This window comes from Epinephelus fuscoguttatus, linkage group LG3 (assembly GCF_011397635.1).
Source record: "Epinephelus fuscoguttatus linkage group LG3, E.fuscoguttatus.final_Chr_v1".
In the NCBI taxonomy this organism is placed as follows: domain Eukaryota; kingdom Metazoa; phylum Chordata; class Actinopteri; order Perciformes; family Serranidae; genus Epinephelus; species Epinephelus fuscoguttatus.
The window spans coordinates 36,950,179-36,966,647 of NC_064754.1; the positions used below are offsets into that span (position 1 = coordinate 36,950,179).

The window sequence follows — 16,469 nt, forward strand, 5'->3', positions numbered from 1 at the left end:
GCATTTGAATATAGTTATAAGCATTTTTTCAAAGATGTACATGTTGTATATTTTTATATATAAATGTTGTGGTTCGGTGTAACAGAAATGAGCAATAATCCAACAGAAAGTAACACTTAATGTAATATAAATGTATTTACCTGTAATTATTTAATCAGAATGTGTGAAAATAAACCTTCAGATGAGATGATTTGTCAATAAATTAATTGGTGAATAGGTTGCTGAGAGGATCAACAGCAAATGATAAATTTGAATGTGAACATATTGACTAAGTAGTTTTGAGCATTTTTTTTTTTCAAAGATGTACATGTTGTATATTTTTATATATAAATGTTGTGGTTCAGTGTAACAGAAATGAAATCTAACACAAAGTAACCTGTAATTATTTCATCAGAATGTGTGAAATTTTATCTTACGATAAGATGCTTTGTCAGTAAATTAATTGGTGCCCAGATCAGTACTGTTATGCATGTCAGTTATGTTACCTCATAATAAATTATAATGGTCAACTTACTTTGAATCCTTTACTTTCCTCAAAATGAACCAACAACAACTGATTAAACAACTGATTTACTGAATCAATTCACCACATTTCACAGTCAATAAGTAAGTGGGAGCATCATCATTTTGGGCCTTGTGTGCCATGAGCAAGGTGTTATGCTGTAGACAGGTAGATGAACATGAACTGATTCGATAAACTTAAACATTTTGATTTTATACTGTGCAAAAATGAAAATCAACTAATTAATTAGTTAATATGTAAAATATAAAATGAGTAAAAACAAAAGAATAATTAAAATTATTCACAGTAAATTACATCAGACATCTATTGAGAGTCCTAAACAGTTCAGTGTGATTCCAAGTAAACATTCATGTATGTGTTGTAGTAGAAAAGGTCTAATTTGTCCTTCATTTTGATTATGAATGAATCATCTTGCCAAATTCTTTCAACAGACAAACTTATCTGTGTGTCTGTGACAAAGTCACACCACTCTAGGCCGGTTACCGCTAACTGTCCCTGAACCTTCCAGCAGTAACGGTGTGAACGCCTCACGCTGACAGAGCCATTTTCCCTCTTAAGGTGAGCAACCTGCGAAGCATCGTGTTTAGTGGTGCTCTTCACTTCAACAAGTCCAAATGGTGGCGACTCTGAAGGATCATACACCCTACCATCTGGACTTGCCCCGAGATCTGGTGCTTCTGGGTGAATGACAAATCCAGCAGGGAGCACATTATCTCGCATTACTTCAGCATAACTTGCCAGGACCTCTGACTCCATTAGGAGACCCCGCTTCATTGCAGAAGTTTGCTTTTTGGAGCCTCTTATCATTTGGACAGCGAGGGCCTTTGCTGCAGACTCTGGGTCCACACTTCCCTCCCAGGAAGAGCAGGCCTCTCTAAAGCGACTGGCAGTTAACCGTGGCTGACGTAACTGTGCCCATGCAGGACATTTTGACTGCTGCCGGGTTCCCTTCTCAATTTCACTGGCCATTTGTGGTGACACTTGGAGTGACTGGAGGTGCATGAGCTGATGCAACGTTGGAACAAAGTGCAACTTGGAAAAAGTATGCTGCATAAAAGGAAGACTCGGGAATTCAGGAGCCAAGTGGTGCAGGATAAGGTCACTGGACTTTTCAGGTGGGCAATGATAAGACAGCGGGGATCCTTGTGGGACAGGCCCAAATTTAGATGGAGTCAGCTCTATCTCAGACAAGCCATCTAATACGAGAGCAATGAGAGGCTGAGGTTGCTCCTGGCGTAGCTTGGCTCCAGATGCCATCATGTCAGGGTCAGGAAATGGTCCTAAAGAAGAAAAAAAGGGAGAGTTAGGCAAGTGCTACTGTTGGCAAGTACTCAAATTTGCAGCCTGTCTAATCAACTGCTGCTTTAAACTTATATGTACTCTAATAACAACTCTCTTTCTGCTCCTGTTTAATGGCTTTGTAATAGAAGTTATTTTCTAACCATAATAATTGTTCTATGAAAGTTTTGTGGCACTGAAATGCTGCCATATAACATTTCATTAGGGGGCTGACAAATAGTAAGTCATAACCATTGAAATCAACATCATAGTTTCAAAGCAACATTAAAATGACTATAAATTATCACCTGAATATGCCTGGTACAATGTGGAGCTAAGATCACTCTTGCCCTCCGTCGTTGGCCTTTGCACCACCACGTGATTCACAGGTTCAGGATGGATTCCCTTAAAATTTAGAATAAAATGTGATCACTTTTGCAGGATGTGCTATGACTGTGTGTGTGTGGATCAGTATTTAAACACCTGTCCTTAAATAATGTGAAAACAAAGTAAATACACAACATGACAGGGTGTCTACAGATATAACCAGGTTAAATTTAAGACTTTTTAATACCTTTTTAATACCAACTTATATGAAATTTAAGACCAAACCTGCAATGGAAATAAACATCATATATAAAAATGTGTGTGTAAGCGTTTACTTGAGCATGTGTGTGTCACGCAAACACACTGATGTCAGTTCAAAATGAACAGTAAGGAAAAATGACATCAGTTGGGTGAGTTTAAGTTTAGTGTGTTTAACGTAAAACGAAAACAAAATCTCATCGCTGTCATAAATGCTATTTATTATTGCAATTCTTCGGTCTGTCCAGTGATTGTGAACACAGTCATTGAGTCTGTCAGGCTGGAGAAATTTTTAAGGTAATGTGACTGAAAACATGAGACCCATTGAATCTGAATTTAAGACAATTTAAGACTTTTTAAGGACTTGTAGACACCCTGCATGATCGTGAAAATAACGCTCTAAATGAAAATATTCTACTCTTGATTTCACTTATCTTACACACACCTGTGTTCTCGGTCTATGCTAGCATTGTAAATCACTTGTGCAGGCCAGGGGTGGTGGAACAGTCGGCAAACTGAGCTGCGAATAGTGTGCAGTCTGGTAAAGGAGGGCTACTACGTGGTTGCAGAAGCCTTTACCAGCTACACAGCTGCAGGAATAAGCCATCAAACTTCCACCGTCAGTGGCCAGTGATATCTACACACAACAAAAGATAATAATTATATATAATATCATAACATTGCATCACTGTCAACAGTAACATGAAGTAAAAGCCTATAGAGAGAGATGAAAGAGAAGTATGGAAAGAGATGAAAGAAAAAGAGCTAAGTCAAGGCTGTGACTTTTGCTGGAAAATATATTTTGTCCCTCTCTAATCAAATAACATAAAACGCAGCACTCCTGGGGGCTAGCAAGGCCACACAAACAAACAAGAGTGTGTGTGAACTTTTCCACACTTCTAGCTGTGTAAGAACTCCGTAGAAAGAGCTGCAACTGCAGCAAGTGCACAGAAGTACTGCAACGGCAGCAAGAACAGTAGGAAGCAATAAGAACCTGGAGCTTATGCCAACTGGCAACTGACACTCTCTATGGTCAAACCTCTAGTGAGGCTCCTCGTTCTTCTTCATGGATGTGAAGCATCTAGCCCTCACAAAAACCTGCCCGTCTAGTACATTTGATACTATGATCACACACAAACACACACGTTAAGGGAAAAATGTTAGCTACATTAGCATTCGGCTAATATTGTCGCTACGTAGAAGACGTTCACTTTGACAACCATCAACACAACAATCTGATGCCATATTGCTTCACTCAAAACAGAGTATGATGCTTTAGTATGGTCGGCTATATCCTCTTATACTTTATACTTTACACTTTACATAAACTATGTCTTACAGTAGACGCGCTAATGATTTGTCATTGTAGCTAACAGTTCAACCGATATCTCTCTGCTTACCTTGATAACTGTGGACAAATTCCTCGTGGAAAAATTTGTAACCCTTGTTCAACTTGTTGCCTTTTGTGCTTGAATGTGCCTCCACACTTTTTATGACATCGGAAAAAGAAAACTTAGGTAGAACTTCTAAGTTTGTCGAGTAGACTCTGCCGGTATTCATCTTTGTTTACTAGTGACCGGAAGTCACGTTACCCGCCATTACGTATTTCCGGTTAGTGTGTAAAAGGTCTATTTACCTCCCTGTCCGCCAGCATGTTGAGTAAAGTAGTTCCCCTGTTTGGCTCATTAACCACGGTGTGACGATACACTGAACTAAAACTTGCCTATTTGCGTTTTTTAATGTGCAGCAGTTAGTCCGCGCATTATTGCACGCGCTCTGTGTGAAGTTTGAAACCTGTTGTTTATCGGTGAACTTCCCGGGAGAGGCGCCGTCCTCTCCCGTCCTGTCTTTGCTTACCTCTGAAAGGTGTCAGCGGGTGTTTCTCCATGGAGGCCACAGCAAAGCACGACTTTGATGCAACAGTAGACAGTGGAGTCACTTTAAAACGTGGAACAATAGTGAAGGTGAGACACTTTTCATTTGTTTATGGGCCCACAAGTCACTGAAGAATTAGTTTTATGATGACTACTCAGCCCTACTTTGATTTACTTTGATTGACAGTTCTCTGTGGCATATGGAATCGATTTAATTATGTGCTTCTGTTGCCTAAACTTTTAATAGTGGCATACATTTCGTCTTTTAATATTTAAATGTAGAAAACATTCACCAGGTGTATAGCCTATTAGATTTGTAGGGGAGACCGGGGTTGGTTGTCACAGTGCTTATTACAGCCACACTAGAGGGCGCTGTGACTGTGTTGATATCAAACAATTGACTTATGGCTAAGCCAGTCAGTGTTGCCAACTTAGCAACTTTGTCACTATATTTAGCGACTTTTCAGACTCCTCTAGCAACTCTTTTTCAAAAAAGCAACTAGCGACAAATCTAGCGACTTTTTCTGATGTTAGTGAAGACTTCTGGAGAATCTGTTGTGAGAGCATGTATCATTCTTATTCTTCTCAACAGGCAGCAGATGCTGCTGTGGGCTCCTCTCTCGCCCCAAATCACTCACAGACGGCCCAGTTCTCCCTCCCAGCAGCAGTCAGAGCAGGAGACGTTAACCCCTCCATGTCCAGACTGCAAGTGAAACGCGCATGCGTGGAACCGCCGCTGGCTGATCTATCGCTCTGATCCCGATCTGGTTTACAGTCAAGGCGGGATGTAAATGTAAAATTTTCTTTGTCTGACATAAATCACTGAAAGAAGGTTCATTTGTAGTTCTAAACATATTCAGGGTGTTTTTTTTACTCAGTTTTTGTCTCTCCCACGACGTTATTCCTCTCTCCTACAGCAGCCATTACAATTACATGCATATGGACAATTATGCAAATTAGGTGATGACGTCATTTAGCGACTTCTAGCGACTTTTAGGACAGCCAATAGCTACTTTTCTTACTGAGGAGTTGGCAACAATGAAGCCAGTGCGTATAGCCATTCCCATGCACTTGGACATTCTCTGCCTGGACGTTCATTGAAATGCATTACAGAAAATCAGTTTCGTTCAGTTTTATGAGCTTTTTCTGAGATTTGAAGTTTAAAAATGATCAAACGGTGTGCATGGGGTACATGCAACTCTGACACAAGGTATCCTGAGAGGCTGGGTGACGGGGCGTATTTTTTACCCTTTCCTAAACCACATCTCAACTGAGATGTGTCTCCATTGGACAAAGTTGTGCAGTAGACCACAACATTGACTCAACGTGAATAAGATTAACAAGGATGTTAACATATTGTCACTTTGCTGGAAATTAATATTAAGTTATCTTTAACATCTGTAGCTGACGTTAGCTAAAGTTAGCCTAACGTCAGCTCCTAGCTGCGTTGTTCATCATGTCACCTTGTTTGCTGGGAGTTCATTAGCCTATTTTGTTCTAGTTTTGTACTTTGGTGATCATACATCATTGTTAGCTGTTGTCCATAGGGCTCTAGTTAAACTAACGTTAACTTCTGGAGCTTAGCTTCATTAATTTATCTGTAATCGCAGAGATAACAAAGGTTGGCAAACGTTATGCTGAATGATTCAATGTAAATACTGTAGCACCAAACTAACGGAGAGACACTCTTGGTGAAGGTGGTAAAAAGGCTGTTATCCTTTTCTCATATTCTGAGCCAAAAACCTTAACTTCAGTGGCAACGAGATGCAGTTTATCACGCTTACACTGGGACCTGTAAATTTTGGCTTGTAATTTAAGCTTTTCATCGACCTTCTCAACGATAAAATGATTAATATATCCCTCCAATGCATAGTTTAGGCCCTTTTGGTTACTTCTCAATGACATCTGATCATTATATCTCCAAAAATCAACAATTGCCTCCTGGGAAATGCTGTGTACTGTGACACCCGCCATAGTGCCGGTCACTGAATGTTGATATTTTGGAGGGGGAGGGGGAGGGGGGCGTGGCTTAGCCATAGGTCAATTGGTCTGACATCCTGCTTATTTTGTGAATCACACAAAAAACATTTTTATGGGTCAGTAATTTCTCATGTTGAAAAAAAACAAAAGCTTTGATTTGAGTCAACTTTTAGTCAGCAAGCTAAAGCCATGTGGTAGCTAGTTTAAAATGTTTGTCAAGAGGTCAGTTGGAGTTGGTTGTCTCACTGCTCTGGGGGCTGGTTGTCACATGAAGGACAGTTCAGAAAGACAGTCAGCATAGTAAACATGTTACAGTCCATATATTTGCAGGTGTTTTTGATTACACACACACACATACACACACACAGTGTTGCTTTAGTTCCTCATTAGAAAACAATGTTGTCTCTAAACAGTTACATACTTCAACCTAGGCTGTTTGACATTTTAACAAAAGTTCCTGGTCATATTGTAATGGAGATAAATTTATTCCAGTCTCACTGTTTTTTTTTTGATATTTTATTCATAGTGAATTGTTATGAAACGACGGCTTCAGTAAAGACTAGATTTTTTTTTCAGAACTGTAAATTCCTTCATTTTACGTCTTATAACAGAGGATAATTCTAACAAGTAACCACCTGGTTCAAATTCATGGTAACACAAGGGGCATTGATTATTCATTTTAAAACTTAGTGTTTTTATCTTAAAAACTGAAAAGTTACACTTCTTTTCCCTGAAACTCAATTGATAACTATAGGGACAACCAACCCCATACATTGTGTTAGAGTTTCTTTGATGGTTAATTACTTCTTGTTACAATAGGTTGTAAAAATGAGAGGGATATGCATTTCAAGCCAAGACTTTAAGCTTTCATATAATGTAGGAATGACTATTGAAAGATGTTTTGATGATGTGCATTCACACAAGAGTGAAACGTGTGACAACCAAACCTAGTCTGCCCTATTGTAATGTAGATGCATAAACTATTTGCTTCAACTTTTGTCTGAACACTGTGCTCAGCTGTCGCTTGCCTGCACAACATTTTGTCATGATAGTGGGGTGAGGACGTCTCCTCAGTATCCTCCTCCCAGGTTAAAAGGTTCTCTAAGTCTTTCTAAGCTTGAAAAGTTTTTGTCACATACAGCAAACATCTCCTCACAATCCGCTAGCTACATGTCCTCTGAATATGCTGTGAAAAAGTCCAGTCTCTGTAGGCAGCCCAGGCTCCGCAAATGGCAACAAAAACATTGTGGTCCAGGCTGCACCAACCAGCCAGCTCGAGACCAGCGAAAGCAAGCACACACACACATGAATGCGGTGCCCATGTCTCACACACTCGCGCAAGCGCATACATGTGAACGCGGTGTCCAGAGAGGGAGTTAGAGCTACAGACTACAATGAGGCTAAAAACAGAGTTCAAATGACGTTTTCCAAACAACTTTTACATCAGGGCTTCAGGACACTTGATCACTACGGACGAGCATTATGGAGATATTTTGTGGTTTCAATTATTTTTGGATGTTTGAATTGGGGCGCCATAAGCCTCCATTATGTGGAGTTTTGTTGCTACCTCCTCTGCCCTTGGATCTCCGCAAGTCTTGTGAGGACTCTAAAACTTCATCTGATCCCCCCATCGGCATGAGGGTGAGTAGATAATGGGTGAATTTTCATGTTGGGTGCACTATCCCTTGAACAGGTGTGTAAATCCAGGCTAACTAGCAAGCTATTGCTCGTTCATGACAGAGTTACGGAGGACGTGAGCTAGCTCAGATGTGTTTGATAACATTGTTGAACAGAAGTGACGCCCAACGGTGCTTAGCGTGCCTTTAATCTGATTTTCCCATTGGGTAAAAATACCAGGTATTGGGTGTGTGAGTTAAAGGCCAAGTCAGTGGGATTTAGTGGGATAGACTGTATTGGCAGAAATTGAACAGATTGTAATCAGCATCACTTAAAATATGAATTGTTGTGTTCTTCCTACTAGGGTCGCTATGCTCTCGTCCGACCAAATTCTCATTAGTCGAATAATCGCCCACCCTCACGCTCAGTGTTGCGGTGACGCAGACCTCCTGTCTGTTTCTGTAAGCTGAAACCATTTCCCTCAGTGGAAACGAAGCTTGTATTTACTTGTATTTCACAGATAAGAAACAATAAATTGTGAAGACAGTAAAGCCTCCACTAAAATAGCATTTTAAGTCGTGTGTATAATTTATCCTTCAGGGATTTATACATCAGGATTTATCCTGGCTTCATATAAGCAGAGGAAATCTCCGCTCATCGCTAGGCTAATGTATACCATGTAAAATGCCATAGGCTGGCGCTAATAACATTAGCATGTTGTATTTGCTTGAAAAACGTGTTTAGCACAGGACCGTTGTTTTGTCGGTGAATGTTGTGAGTTGTAATGGAGCCAAAGTATGTATCCTTACCTTTGTTACATGTCGCTGTTGTCCCTGGCTTTATATGAGAAGAAGAAAAGATCGCTAGATGCTAGGCTAATTTATACAATCTAAAATGCCATAGACTTGTGCTAATAACGTTAGCATGTTGTATTGGTGGGGGAAATGTGTCCAGACAAAGACAAGTGTTTGTCAGTTCTGCGATTTATAGTGAAGCCAATTTAAGTACTTGTGTTTGAAATTGTCTCTATTAAGCCATACTTAATGCGTGTTTTTAATCAACTATATAAATAAAGTTTGATTTGAACTAAACCTTACAGCACCTAACCATACAGTCTATGCACCTAACACAGTCCTCCACTGCCAACTAGTGGAGGTATAACTGCAGAGTGACACAGGCACACAACTGCAGAAGTAAAAATAACGTGCAGTTTTTTTTTTTCCCACGACTAATGGATTAGTTGAAGATTATGTGCGACTTCAGTCGACCAAGATTTTCTTTGGTTGACTACAACCTTACTTGTTACCTCAGAATGAGCTGTTTATCTACATAGAGAGTAGGTCCTAATCTACGGAGATCAGTATATTGCACTGCCATGTTGTGACGGTATCTAAGAATGGACAAACCAAACATTGGCTCCAAATAAGGCCATTTGCATTTTCGTGTCAGCCACCACAGAATATATTTTATTATTAATGTAAGAACATAGAATTGCATTGAAAAAAGTGATTTTGTTTTACATGACAACCTGACAGTTTGTCTTCAAATATTCAGTAAAAACTAGTGCTGCACAATTAATCTAATCGCAATAGCAATCGCGATGCCAGGCTGTGCGATTACGTAACCGCATAAAAGGCTGAGATTTGCGATTTAATGTAGGCTAAATAAATGTTAACATGTGTGCCTGTGAACGTGACTGCCTCTCCTGTAGTGTGTGGAGTTTGTTGACATCATGCCCACAAGCTATCCTGGTGCGTGCAGCCGGCGTGCAGCAGTAACCAACACAGACGCTGAAGAAGAGCATGAGCTCGACCATGAACAGGCTGAGCTGGTGGAGAAAAAAACGTCTGTTACATGGCGATACTTTGGATTCAGGTACGGTGACGTTGAACAGAAAGACATGCAGTTTAAGTGTAAAAGTTAAAGTTGCCACGTCCAGCGGCAACACGACCAACCTATATCAGCGCTCGAGACAGGACGTGGCAACTTCAACTTTTAAACTTTTACACAGCATGTCTTTCTGTCCAACGTCGCCGTACCTGAAAGACGTGCTGTATGAAAGTTTAAAAGTTGAAGTCGCCATGTCCCGCAGCAACACGACCAATCTATGACAACACTTGAGACAGCACAGCACAGGGAAAAGTAGGAAGAGTGCATGTGAGAGAAAGCCGAGCCGTGTAATGTTAAAGACAATGAGACAACTGAAAGCCGCCAGAGCCTCATAAAACAACATCCAAGCACAGTAGGGATGTAACGATTACCGATATTAGGGTAAATTTCGGTTAATTTTTACACAGTAAGAATTACCGTTTATGTTTAAATTAATTGCATTATCGCGGTGGATTATCAGGATATGTAATAACAGCCTCATTCAAGTCTCGCGATGCAGGCGCTGCGTGAATGCGTAGCATGTGTAAACACAAAGAATGAAAACATGGTGGAAGCGGCACTCAGGACATTTTCCCCCAAACTAAACGCATGCAGAACATGCAGAAAGAAAGTTGCTGCGAAGGGTAGCAACACTACAAATCTGCTGGCTCATCTCCATGACCATCATCCACAGCTTTACAGCCAATGCAAGTTATGCTATGCAAACGTCAGTTATTGTGTGAGGGACTTTGGTTTGGTACTAAGATTGTCATAATGTTTAACTCTCGTTGTATGCGGGACATTTGAGCCGTATCTGTCCTCCTAAACGGCGATTAGGTTTTCCGTTTTTGTTTAAGACACTTAGGAGCTAATACTAGCTGAGTAGCTAATAGCCGTATTAGCAGCTATGTTGCTAACGTTAAGTGTTTCAAAACGAAACTGAGCTGAAAACACTGAGCGGAGCCGACAGAATATAAACCGACGTAACACTAATTGAGATCAACTATGATTGAATCACTGTGATTATGGTTATTGTATAGCGAGCTAGAATCGATATAGACGGCCAGTTATGCTTTCTCGACGTAAGCTCAAGGAAACAACATAAAACGCTGCCGTGTTAACCTTTGACCGAGAGCATGCACTCCTTTTCTCATACAGGTAATCCTCTGACTCACATGCACACTTCTCATGTGTGAATTATTCTGTGTAATGATGACCATTGCCCTTAGGGTTTTTTTGGTTTCTCCTGCACATTTGTGATATCTATTCTATATTTTGTATGTCTTTTGTTCTACTCTTGCATTGTTTTGTTTTATATATATTTTTCCTCTTGTGCTAATAAATAAATAATTAATATATAAATTGTTTACATATTTTGCTGACTGTTAAAATGCACCAGACAAATAAGCTTTGCTCCTGTAATGTATTTACTTATTTTGTTAATTTAAAATAAAATGTTCTGTTGCTGTGCCAATCCCTTGCCCCTTTAATGTGAAAGTTTCATTTTAATATAAGATTTTGGCTGTTAACATTTTAGTATGATGAGGAAGTTACAAGATTTAGTGAAGTTGTTTCAATGTATCTATTTTTTGGACATTTTACAGCACACAAAATATCGCAATATTATCGTTTACCGTAATAATTTGGTCACTATAATCGAGATATCAAATTTTCCATATCGTTACATCCCTAAAGCACAGTTAAGCAAACATTTGTAAGTGTCACAGGGAAATCATGGACTCCATAACAAATGAAAAATTGAGCAATTTTGCTCGGGTTCGGCCCACTTGACATGCTGCTGTGTTATGCTATGACGCTGGAATTTGTCATTTACGTGACAACGCCTGAACACAACACAGGCTTGCTCCGCTGTGTGTACAGTTCCGTGCTGCGTTGCTGTGTGAGCAGCGTGTTTGACTGTGCTCAGTCTGTTGATGGTCACTGACACACTGTCTGTCCATAACAATAACTGTCAGGTCAGTGCCCCCCAATATAATGTAGGGGAAACACTGAATCAAGCAAAAAGACTCATGATACCATTTATTTATTACACTTTATTGTAATTATATTGTAATCGCAATTGCAAATCGCGATATTGTCCACCATAATCGCACATTTTTCCCAAATCGTGCAGCACTAGTAAAAACTAAACAAAAATGTTCTCTCATTTCTTTGTTTGTAAACAACAACAGTAACTCAGAGTGAGATTCAGATTCTGTATATTTTTGTTCAATTAAATAAAATCTATCACAAATTACACATCTAAACAGCTCTGAAGTACGAAAAAATGTACCCTGGGATCTATATATATAAATAAACAAGATATTTCATTCTCTTTAAGCAAAATCCTAAATGATTGAGTTGTTTTTCCACCTGGACCTTTATGCTCTGCCATTTCTCCTCTAATCATCACGCTGTAACTTGTGACAGGCTGCTATGATACCATAACTATTGCACATTCACATATAAGTCGTTTTTTGTCGAACCGCAAGCGGCACTTAGGTTTACTTTACCAAAGGTTTATAACAAAATAACTTGACGACACCAACTCCCATGTGTGCGCGGCGAGAAGATGAATAGACACTGTGCTGCTGCAGTAAAGCAGCTGAATGAGTTCCCTCTGCAGGGAGGTTAACTCACTTAAAGAGCCTGTGATTCCGGCGCTGTTCATAAAACATCAAGGATGCCCAGGCCTAACGACACCACAGTTTATTCCACACTACGGAAGCTGCTTCTCTTTTTGGAACCACCCCAATGTCGGTAATCATTTCGGCTTTCAGCCATGCTTTTTGTTGCTGTGGGTAACAGTATGACGTCAATATGTCAACAAGTCGAAATATTGTGAGAATCATGATATGAATTTTTCATATGATATTAAAAATTATACAGGTAGTATCATGATGGAGATAATGTGACACACCCCTAGATACTACCAGTTTAAATCACGGGATCAATTGACTTTGGTGAGGAGTACACCTCTGCGGTTAATCTGGCTTCGGAAAAACCCTCCTCAACAATGACCACCGAAGGAATTCTAACCGGGAGAAGTTTCAGCTGGTTGCAGTCTCCAGTCCTCTCTACTAGATGCCACCAAATCCGCCTAAATCTTACAGCTTATATTGGAGTTGTGATATGTAACATGTGAAATAGGGTATGGTGAATGTGCTAGGAAAGGTAGTATCGGCACGGTCACTACCTGGAGCTCCCATGTATGGAACCTGGGTTTGGTTGAAGGTGGCGGTGCTGTTTGGGCTGAGAAAACCATGTGTAAGTAAGGTAAAGGAGGTTATTGGGTTGGTCTGGGGAGCAGTGAGACCTGGCATTAGGGGAGTGTCTCTGGGACGCCACAGATCACTGTCTAGCCTCCTGGAGGTGTCGTGGGACCAACTAGATGAAACACTGGTGAAAGGAGGTTCCCACCTGATGACCCCAAAGACGTGTTAGTTATCACTGCTCACTGGTCTATATAGTTAAGCCTTGCCATAAAAGCTTATCATAGGGCTTAGGAGGTTATTCACTGATTGCTGATTCTTTTCTAGAGCACAAATTTCTCGTGTTTATTTGAATGAACACACTGTTCCTTTAAATCTGGCGGTCATTGCTCCCTTTCACAGTTCCCTTTTTCTTGTACTGGATGGGTCGGTCCAGCTATTCGTTCAGCTTACAGCAAGTTATGACAGAGTCACTTTGTAAGAGCGATCCATCTCTCCAATAAACTTAATTCAGGCTGTGGCCTGCTTTGCTATCATCACAGCTTTTGCAGCAAGAGGCACTCAGACATGCTTGGCTATAATTTAAAGTTAACAAGCACTTTCGAGTCTGGGGCCAGACCACTACTTTTCTCAGATTGTCAAAGGGGCAGTTACATACTTAGATAGCTGGAGGAGAGGCTCGACAGAGACATTTAGTGATGAATGACAGTAAATCAAAGGAAAAAAACTGAAAGCCAGAAATGTCAGTGCCTGGCAAAGTAGTCCTGTAGTTGTTTGTATCACTCATCAATCCTGACAGTGGTATATGGTTTGAAATATATGGGATGGCAGTAATGGCTCAGCTTTCCAAATGTAACTGGCCTGTATTTGACCTAACATATTTTATACTTGTACAGAATCTTTGGTTCGTAGATCAAGTAGCTGTTTTTTGTGCTGTGTTGTTCAAATGTCATTCTAAATTGTCTAACCCCGTGAGACCTACACCTGCCAGGGTGATGATTCAGTATAATAGTGAAATATATACAAAAACTTTATATGGTCAAAGTTATGGTGGACAGTTTTCACATTTGAATGACTGACAATTAGTGATAACCATTCTTTTTAATTAAGAATTTGTTTTGGTAAAACACAAGAATACAGAGATAATGCTGTGATACTCTTTCTGGGCATAATGTCCAACCCCAGATACACCTAATGTAGAGACAATACTGCTTCTTGATTTTCATCACAGTTCATTTTGAAGTCAGAATGTCCAGCAGAAAGTTGGGTTGTGCAAATTTGTTGCAGACAACAAGACCAACCAGAAACTTTATTACCTCAGCACAAATATGCCAAGACTATGTCAGCCTTTTTCTGTAAATTAAGTTGTCAGAAGGATGGTTGACGCTGTAACAAGGAGACACAGTTGTAAATATGCACACACACACACACACAGCTGAGCGTATCTGTCTGACTGACTCTTTTGCTGCTTATGGCACCCACAGCAGGTAAACCAAAACAACGCTGACTGTTGGTAAATTATGGCCGCTAAATTAATTTCAGCCAGAAAAAAAATCTTCATTCGAAGATATTCAAGCCAACTTGACTTTAATAGTATCAGATCACAGGTGTGTGTCTATGGTCTGTGTGTGTGTGTGTGTGTGTGTGTGTGTGTGTGTGTGTGTGTGTGTGTGTGTGTTTGATAAATATTTTAAAGAACAGCATTTCCAGATCTTTGGAATATTCATCATTGTGGAGTGTGAGGTATGTGTTTCGGTGCAGCAACAAGTAGCTTTTAATAGCATTTCCACCATGGCTCTCTCTGCTCCATTTAGAGTCTCGGCTGGCAGCTTCTTGTGACAGCTCTGTTGTAAGTCATTTTTAGATTTCTGGGGTGGAAACAGAAAGGAGATTTGGAGGGAAAAATCTGTGAATAAAACAAAGCATAGGTAAAAGTTTTGGAGCAGCATCAGGAATGCCTGTCTCGTTCCAAATTGAATAACAGACCACAGAGAACAAGTGTTGTTTGGTAGTCTCAAAATTTATTGAGCTGCCTGGTTTGGTTTTGGCAACAGGCCTTTGTACTGTGAATGTCTCCTCTATAAATAAGTACTGATTAGGGTTGGGCTGGTTTTTTAAGTGGTTTGATATTAATGCAAGACTGGACCTAATTTTACGCGCTTGACTCAGCAGTCATCCATGATTGTAACATAATGACACTGCGTCCTAACATCAAACGAGCATCCCAGTATTATCTTGTATCGCGTCACATCGGAGATCTCTGTCCCCACTGAAACATATAATATATACATAGAATATGCACTTCTGTCACATCATGTAAGCAAACTATGTAAATATTAGCTGTGAGCTCAAGATCAGAGTAGTGACCTAACCACTTAAAAGATGGCTGAGTAACCTGCTTCCTATCTTCATACATTTGTAACGTTACTTTTTAAACAGAAAACAGGTTTAGTGTTGACATTATATAGCCAACAACAAGTAGGTTGTTATTATTGGAAACATTGACCTTAACAGGAACTTTCAACTCCCCAGCAAACTCACTTAAGCTACCTGACACCTTTTTCTATAGTGAAATAAGGAGGCATCGTGTAGGTAATTCCTCAATTCAAGTGAGTCACAGGTAGCCTATAAATAGAAACAAGCCCTCCGACATACGTTTAGCCCTAAACAACACACCACATTGTCTGCAGACAGTTTGGTCGTCCCTTTCGTCAGCCTCAGATCCAAAATGTTATCATTTTGGTGCAGTTCTGGTTTTCTTAGGAGACTAACTCTGCCATGTCTCGTCTTGTTAATAAAAAAAAAAAACACATGAACTTTCTAGTAAACAAACACAGCATGCACAGCTCTGCCCCTCCACCGCTACTGAAATGCGATCTCTTTTAGGTCGCTGTGCTCGGCTCACAGCCTGTCAGACAATAGTGACTCTGTTAGCCAGTTTATAAACATAAAATTATGTTCGTTGTGTCGTTATTAGGGGTGTAAATCACCAGTCTCATCATGATACAATATTATATCGATTCGTTGGAAAATGATACGATATGTGCCGATATTACAAAGTCTACCACGATACTACATCAATGCAATGCGATTTAGGGGCCTGCGGTGTGATATGATATTAAAATGCCCATATAACACAATCAGTTACAAAAGAAGCTGCCACCCCCTTCTATTTTACTTTTGGCCATGAAAGAAATAACATAAAATAACATATACATAAGTAACTGTAACATCTTAGATGCAGTGAAGTCTATTTTTAACTGACTCCACTAACACAAATAAAACAGCACATGGAATTAAGTTAACCTTCAGGGCTTTCTCCAAGAAAAAATAAATCTTTTCATTTTAACCCAAACCATCATCTGTTTTCTAAAACTTCAGGACTATCTGGCTTAAAAGACCTGAAGGCAAACTTCTCCCAGCAGCCATAAAACATGGATTAACAACATTATTATTAATTTTTAAAAAAGATTTTTTGGGGGGCATTTTTTGCCTTTAATGGACAGGACAGTTAAGTGTGAAAGGGGGAGA

General features: G+C 39.9%; 2 protein-coding genes across 3 annotated transcripts in view; one reads left to right on the forward strand and one right to left on the reverse strand.

The window, feature by feature from the left end:
* Nucleotides 1-612: 612 nt before the first annotated feature.
* Nucleotides 613-4,008, reverse strand: LOC125885662 (uncharacterized). Of its 2 annotated transcripts, XM_049571345.1 has the most exons (4): nucleotides 3,787-4,008; nucleotides 2,832-3,023; nucleotides 2,110-2,206; nucleotides 613-1,803 (listed from the first exon to the last, which is right to left on the reverse strand). In XM_049571345.1, exon 4 carries the CDS (start codon nucleotides 1,781-1,783, stop codon nucleotides 848-850), a length of 936 nt encoding a protein of 311 aa, XP_049427302.1. In that variant the 5' UTR covers nucleotides 1,784-1,803; nucleotides 2,110-2,206; nucleotides 2,832-3,023; nucleotides 3,787-4,008; the 3' UTR covers nucleotides 613-847. The 2 variants fall into 2 exon arrangements, with proteins under 2 accessions (XP_049427302.1, XP_049427303.1); XM_049571346.1 differs by lacking the exon at nucleotides 2,832-3,023.
* A 5-nt stretch (nucleotides 4,009-4,013) lies between these two features.
* The window catches only part of grb2a (growth factor receptor-bound protein 2a), a 69,830-nt gene continuing 57,374 nt past the window's right edge, over nucleotides 4,014-16,469 (forward strand). Inside the window, exon 1 of the mRNA XM_049571347.1 lies at nucleotides 4,014-4,350. Within this exon, the coding sequence (XP_049427304.1) occupies nucleotides 4,273-4,350 (78 nt within the window). The 5' untranslated portion in view covers nucleotides 4,014-4,272. The remainder of the gene's footprint in view (nucleotides 4,351-16,469) is intronic.

What these genes read in the sequence shown, in the direction of transcription:
- LOC125885662 (XM_049571346.1), bottom strand. Translation starts at nt 1,783, where the DNA reads ATGATGGCATCTGGAGCCAAGCTACGCCAGGAGCAACCTCAGCCTCTC.